The sequence below is a fragment of the Macaca thibetana genome, chromosome 13 (assembly GCF_024542745.1).
Source record: "Macaca thibetana thibetana isolate TM-01 chromosome 13, ASM2454274v1, whole genome shotgun sequence".
Taxonomy (NCBI): domain Eukaryota; kingdom Metazoa; phylum Chordata; class Mammalia; order Primates; family Cercopithecidae; genus Macaca; species Macaca thibetana.
Window position 1 is genome coordinate 21719771 of NC_065590.1, and position 7323 is coordinate 21727093.

The 7323-nt window shown below is 49.8% G+C and overlaps 1 protein-coding gene across 2 annotated transcripts in view; it reads right to left on the bottom strand.

Annotated features, from left to right (window-relative positions):
* Positions 1 to 6888, bottom strand: part of KCMF1 (potassium channel modulatory factor 1) — an 83380-nt gene extending 76492 nt beyond the window's left edge. The window contains exon 1 of one of the 2 annotated variants that reach the window (XM_050754968.1): positions 6469 to 6888. In XM_050754968.1, coding sequence (XP_050610925.1) covers positions 6469 to 6484 — 16 coding nt within the window. In that variant the 5' untranslated portion in view covers positions 6485 to 6888. Of the gene's footprint in view, positions 1 to 5694; positions 5794 to 6468 lie in introns of those variants that run through there. The other variant, XM_050754966.1, reaches the window with a different exon arrangement.
* Positions 6889 to 7323: the final 435 nt, after the last annotated feature.

The window sequence follows — 7323 nt, forward strand, 5'->3', positions numbered from 1 at the left end:
AAAATGTGATTCGTTTTTCCATAAATTTACATTCTTATACATTCTCCATTGAAAGTCAAGGTAAATATAATTTACGATTTATTGAAACTGAAAAAGTTGCTGGGCATGGCAGCTCACACCTATAATCCCAGCACTCTTGAGAGCTGAAGTGGGAGAATCACTTGAGCCCAGGAGTTTGAGACCAGCCTAGGCAATAGTGGAAGATCCAGTCTCTGCAAAAAAGAAAAAAAAAATAGCCGGGTGTGGGGTGCACACCTGTGGTCCCACCTGCTTCGGAGGCTGAAGTGGGAGGACTGTTTGAGCCTGGGAGGTCAATGCTGCAGCAGGCTGTGCTCGCGTGCAGCATGGGCGACAGAGACCTCTGTCTCAAAAACAGAAAACCAACTGAAAAAGGCTTAAAAATGTCATAATATTTTAATAGATTATAGTTAAAGTAAAATAAGTTATAAGAAGATCTGATGGTAAGGATCTTACCAGTGGGAGTCCATTTACATTTCTACAGGGAGGCAAAAGGCACTGCATTAAAATCACATGCTAATTACCCATGTTGGCTCTGCAGTCCCCAAATTCTAAAACCAAATTATTTCTGTCTATATGTGTGTTTCAGTGGCAGATAACATGTTTTGAGAAGAGAAAATTAAGGCTGGGAGCAATGGCTCACACCTGTAATCCCAACACTATGGGAGGCTGAGATAGGAGGATCACTTGAGCCTGGGAGGTGGAGGTTGCAGTGAGCCAAGATCCCACCAATGTACTCTATTCTAGCCTGGGCAACAGAGAGAGACTCCGTCTCAAAAAAAAAAAAAAAAAAAAAAAAAAAAAAAAAAAAAAAAAAAGAGCGAGAGAAAATTAGAATCTACTAAGAAAAAAGTGGTACAACTTTCAAAAAGTTGGAGCTGCCATTCTGCAAAATATACATATTTCAAAACATCACGTTATACACGAGAAATATATACAATTTTTGCCAATTAAAAAATAAAAACAAAAAAAAGTTGGGACTAACTAGATTAATGGCTTACGTAGTCTTGTATTTTACATTTTAAAAATAAATAGTATCAGATACTTCTGAGAACAGCACAACAACATGACCACCTGCTCATTTATCCACTATCATTTTTACATATGAAAATCTTCAAAAAGCTAGGGAAATTATAAATCAGATAAAGATAAGGACTCTATTTTAAATCTCTTTTTTTTTTTTTTTTTTTTAAGTGATAGGGTCTCTCAGCCTCCCAAGTACCTGGGACTACATGTGCACATCACTGCAACCGGCTTGAAATCTCAAACAACTTTACCCAAAATCAAAAGTGGCCCAGAAAGAGTTAAGAAGGTGCTGGGTGCAGTGGCTCACACTGGTAATCCCAGCACTTTAGGAGGCCGAGGTGGGTGGGTCACTTGTGATCAGGAGTTCGAGACCAGCCTGGCCAACATGGTGAAACCCTGTCTCCACTAAAAATAGAAAAATTAGCCAGGCGCAGTGGCAGGCACCTATAATCCCAGTTACTTGGGAGACTGAGGCAAGAGAATCACTCGAACCCGGGAGGCAGAGGTTGTAGTGAGACAAGATCACACCACTGCATTCCAGCTTGGGCGACAGAGCGAGACTCTGTCTTAAAAAAAAAAAAAAAAAAAAGGGAGTTAAGAAGGCACTCAAGAAAAAAGTGCTAGAATCACAGTAGAGTACCTCTCTGAAATTTGACAAAATTAGTAAGAGAAAAGTTGGTAATTACTTTGTCATCAATGTTTACCCCTTCCTTATGCCATGTTTCACACTGCACTGTGGAAGTTAGATAAAAAATGCATCTTCCTCGCCAGACTTAAGGTAAGGAGCTGCATCTCATTCACTTAGCCCCACATTCCTTGGAACCTAGCAGACTGCCTTACACATAGTAGTGACTGAAAGGTTGAATGATTTAAGGCGACACGTGTACCGAGATCCAGGTAATCAACGAGGCTCTAATCTATTCAAGAACATTCATAATTTCATTTTAGCTAATAAGCAGTGAGCAATTTGATAAGTTGCTTTTTTTATTTGGAAAGCTTTAAAAGTAGATTTTAAGCTCTGAATAACATACATTTTAAATGTATTTGAAAGTATGGCAGTGACACATTTTAAAAAATACATCAAGATAAAAAATGATTGGGTTCACTGTGAACTAGACAGTGTTGGTAGGGTGAACATAAAGTGACTGGGCACTAAAGTCTACAAAATGTTAACATGACAAGAACACCACAAAGTGAGTTAAAAGTGGCCCTGGAATTCTCCCTGGAAAAGTAGTAACGGGCAAACAGGAAAAATATAGAGTACTGCCATCTCCATTAAGGGTCTGGAGGGTGGGGAGCCTGTTGCCCACTCGTGAGGAACAATTATTTCCATTCCACATGGTGCTGCTGAAAAGTGACGTACAGAGGAGCTGGTTCAGTCTGTGAACTCATTTCCCATCACCCAAAGGAAATGATGGAACACCAAGCCGACTGGGCCCCTTCTAGACTCTTGACAGTTCAAGCTCTATCAACTCTCTAAAGCGCCAGTCTAGGGCAGAGGTAAGGCAAACTACAGCCCTCAGGCCAAATCCAACCACTACCATTTTTTTTGTTTGTTTGTTTTGGAGACGGAGTCTCACTCTGTCGCCCAGGCTGGAGTGCAGTGGCATGACCTCAGCTCACTGCAACCTCCGCCTCCTGGGTTCAAGCAATTCTCTGCCTCAGCCTCCTGAGTAGCTGGAAGTACAGGCGCCTACCACCACACCCAGCTAATTATTGTATTTTTAGTAGAGACAGGGTTTCACCATTTTGGCCAGGCTGGTCTTGAACTCCTGACCTCAGGTGATCCACCCGCCTCGGCCTCCCAAAGCGTTGGGATTACAGGCATGATCCACCGCGCCCGGCCCACCACCAGCTTTTATACAGCCCGAAAGTTAAGAATGGTTATTTGTATTTTTGAATGCTGGGGGTGTCAAATGACAAATCATATTTCATGATACATGAAAATTATACAAAATTCGGCCAGGCGTGGTGGCTCACACATGTAATCCCAGCACGTTGGGAGGCCGAGGCAGGTGGATCACAAGGTCAGGAGTTTGAGACCACCCTGGCCAACATGGTGAAATCCCATGTCTACTAAACAAAACACAAAAATTAGCCAGGCGCAGTGGTGGGTGTCTGTAATCCCAGCTACTTGGGAGGCTGAGGCAGGAGAATCACTTGAACCCAGGAGGGGGAGGATGTAGTGAGCCAAGATCACGCCACTGCACTCTAGCCTGGGCAACAGAGCAAGACTCTGTCTCAAAAAAAAAAAATTGTATGAAATTAAAATGTCAGTGTCCACAAATAAAGTTTTAATTGGAACAGAGCCATGCTAATTCAATTACATGTTGTCTACAGTTGCTTTCGTACTATTATAGCTCGCTAAGCCTGCAATGTTTGCTACCTGGCCCTTTACAGAAGCAGCATGCTGACCCCTGGACTAGAGCATTTCTCTATGCTCCTGGTTGCACTGCCTTTCTCAGAGGCACTGCTTCACAAGGTTCAGCCTTCAAGCCTGACAGGTGTCCATCTCAGGACTGTGTTGTCCAAAGTTTCATTAGTAAAATAATAGGATTTAGTGTAATTCATTAGGGTGGGTACAAAGACAAAGAAACATATTACTTGCACACACAAGGCCCTGAAAAGGAAGCACCAGGCAAGTACAACATGATAGGCTTGTTCAAACCTTTTACCAGACTATTACATCCAACTTGGGGTCACACTACTGAAATGAGAGTGTGAAAGGAAATGAGAACTACAGAGAATTTGGAGGTGGACAGATGACTGAGAGAGCAAAAATCACACCACTAAAGAAATACTGAGGCCAGGTGCGGTGGCTCACACCTGTAATTCCAGCACTTTGGGAGGCCAAGGCAGGTGCATCACCTGAGGTCAGGAATTTGAGACCAGCCTGACCAACATGGTGAAACCCCGTCTCCACTAAAAATACAAAAATTAGATGGGCGTGGTGGCGGGCGCCTGTAATCCCAGCTACTTGGGAGGCTGAGGCAGGAGAATGGCTAGAACCCGGGAGGCAGAGGTTGCAGTGAGCCGAGATGGCGCCACTGCACTCCAACCTGGTGACAGAGCGAGACTCCATCAAAAAAAAGAAAGAAAGAAAGAAATGCTGAAAGAAATGGGATTCGTTGGCCCAAAAAAGGGAAAGGTAAGAAAAGAACAGCAAGGTTGCCATACCCTGTATTTGCTGATAAGTCAAAGTCGTACTGATGACAATAATGACAGTCTGAACTAATATTCCACAAAACATATATCTAATGAGTTAAGTGTGATTCATGAGACTGCTATTCCTGTCTCAGACCATAAACTAGACCACTGAAAGATAATCACTTATCAAATATTGTACTGTAAGTCTTCAACAGATGTATTTAGGTATGGTCCTTTTTCATTAGGTATGTTCTATTTTCTGACATTAACGTAAGTTACTAGGAAAGGTGTGCTACTAGTGTGCTGAGGTTCAGTAATATTCAAGTAACTAAAAGGTAACAGAAGTTTCATAACCACACACCTTTGCACAGGACCAAATGGGGGGAAATGGGCTTAAATTACAGAATGTATGTTACATTCAAGAATGTTCCAAATATGAGATTTTAATTACTCCAACAGAGCATGGGGGGTGAAGGAATTTTCTTCCCAGGACACTTCAATTAGAATGCTTCTCTGGAACTATCTGTGTGCTTTCTTAGACCAAGGAGAATGAGTCTGAAACACTCTTCCATGGCTGTGATTCTGTAACTTTAACTCTCCCAGTTTTTAAGCGTTAAGAAAGCCTGCAGCCATTGCTCACTTTTGTTTTGTCTTGAAAGTGGTCAGTGTACACAGGACTACAGTTTAAGATAAACTTTAATATCCCAAATTGAAATCTGATTATAACTTTAATTACAAGTTCTTAAAATTACAGAGATAAGGATACATTTCCATGAAGCAGCCAAAGTGGGAAAAGAGGCACAGCTTCCCACTTATGTGTTCCTTTCTATGAGGCTAGGTACCTCATTATTTCAAAATGTCCAACACTTGAACACAGTAAGTACTCAGTAAATGCTTTGCGAAGAAAATATAGTATATTTCATATTAGTTTTGTAACTTTTAAAATACAGAATCGTTGAACACAGAATGTTGAGTCAATTTCAACGCTGTAATTAGTAATGCGAATTTTGAAACTTGTTCTAAATACAATTTTAATCAATCTGAGTTTTTCCGCCTTAAAATTCTAAGGTCTGTATTTCCCAAAGAATATCTTTCCCACAGTGCGAAGCACACACTAAACTGACTCACTAAACTTTCTCCACTCCTACATCACCTATACAGGATTTTAAAATCGTGAGTACACAAACTTTCAAGCCACTTCTACAATCTTGTATTAACCTTAACAGGGCAAACTTTCCGCCAAGACTCTTAACACTTTTTATCCAAAAACCTGTAGTAGTGAAACAAAGAAAACACAACCCCCTCCTCCTTTTCTAAACCATATGGCAGTAAATTAAAGTTAACTTATTTCTTACCAGCTCAAAGCCTCGACCCTAAACATTTGTCTCTTTGTGCCCTGGGACTGGGCTTAGAGCAGTCTGCTTATTTGCAACTGTACTCCAATCGTGTTTTTAAATCGCATAACAAGGTCCAAAACGACCCCCGACCATGAATAGACCTCACCATCGTCATTTTCCAAAACCTTGTCTGGTAGGCAGCACATGCCGGCGAGGGCACCGGAGCCGGCGGGGAGCGAGCCCTGCTCTGCCTGGGTGACTGAGCAGGGAGTTTGCTTGCTGCGGCGGGGTCGGATCCACCCCGGGAACTTGGTTACCCGAGCCCAGGGACGCGCCGAGGCCTAGCCGCGAGGCTGGGGCGGGCTCCAGGCGGCGAGGGCTTCCCGTCCCCTGGCCGCAGAGCCTTCCCGCCAGCCCCGCGGTCGCCCGCAGGCGGGGACACTCGCCGTCGTCTCCCGGCGACCGGACGCGCCTGCCGGGTCCCGGACCGGCTCTTTTGCCTCCTGCTGCCGCCCGCGGCCCGGCTCTGCGACCACACCGGGCTCTTCCGGGGCGACGGGAGCGCTAGGCCGCGCTGGGGCCCGCGGCTCCTGAACCGGCCGGGCGGGCCTCGGCGTCCGGTATCAGTCCCGAGGGCCGAGCTCCCGCCGGTAACGGGCCCCGCCGCCTCCCCTCCCCCCCCGCCCCATGACAGTGCAAACCCTCCGGCCGCCCGGGCCGCCCCGCCTCCAGCACCAGGCCCAGCTAAGGGCCGCGGCCGTGGCGGCAGCGGCGCCGCGGCTCTCCGCCCTCGCTCGCTCACTGCCGGGTCCAGCGCCTCGGGCCCGGCTCGGGCTCGGCCAAAGTCTCCGCCGCTTCCTGGCCGCCCTCTGCCGCGCCGGGCCCGGGCGGGGTAGGCCGAGGCCCGGGCGGTGCGGGTGGGGGCGGGGGCTCCTCTCACCTTCATGTCGGGACATCCTAGTTCAGACGGTGGCGGCGCGGCCCCTCCCGGGCTCCGGCTGCAGTGTCCCCCGCGGGGTCCCGGCGCTGCCCGCGCCGGCCGGCCGACTCCCACTCGACTCCCGGGCTCGGCCGCGGGGGCGGGGTGGGCAAGGGAGCGCTCCCGCGGCGGCGGCGGCGGCGGCGGGGAGGCGGCGCGGGGCGGGAATGGGGCCGGGCCTGGTCGGGGCTGAGCTCCTCCAGGAGGCGGGTCCGACGCCGCGGCTCCGCCGGCGCCCGCCGTGACTCCGGTCACTCTCGGGCCTGCCGGCTCCCGGCAGCGGCGCGGCGCTCCGCAAATCCCGCTCCTCCCCTCCCCCGGCCCACCCCCCGCCCCTCTCCCCCGGCTCCCGGCCGCCGCCGCCTCCTCCTCTTCCTCCTCCTCCGCCTCCTTCCGCCGCCCGCACGCCAGCCCCGCCTCTCGCTGCCCTCGCCGGGCCCAGCCGCCCGGAGGCCCCGCGGCCGGCGGTCGTGACGGGGGCGGCGCGGCGACGGCGGCTCGGGGCGCGGCGCTTGCCCGCGCTAGCCAGCAGGCCGCGATCGGGCGCCCGTGCCCAGCCTCGGCCTGGCCGCCGCCGCCGCCGCCGCGCCGCGCGTAGGGAGGAAGAGGAAATGCCCGGCGCCGGCTCCCGCTGCTCACCCGCGCGGCCTGAGGGGCGCCCGCCAGCCTCGCCGCCCCTAGCCCCGCCTGGGGCGGGCCTAGGCCGGGCTATAGGGGCCAAGGTCTTGGACTGGGCCGGCCGCGGGAGGTGGGTGCTTCTCGGCGCCGAGCTGCGACTCGGAGGTGCTCCTGTCCCCAGGTGCATGGCTTCCGGAC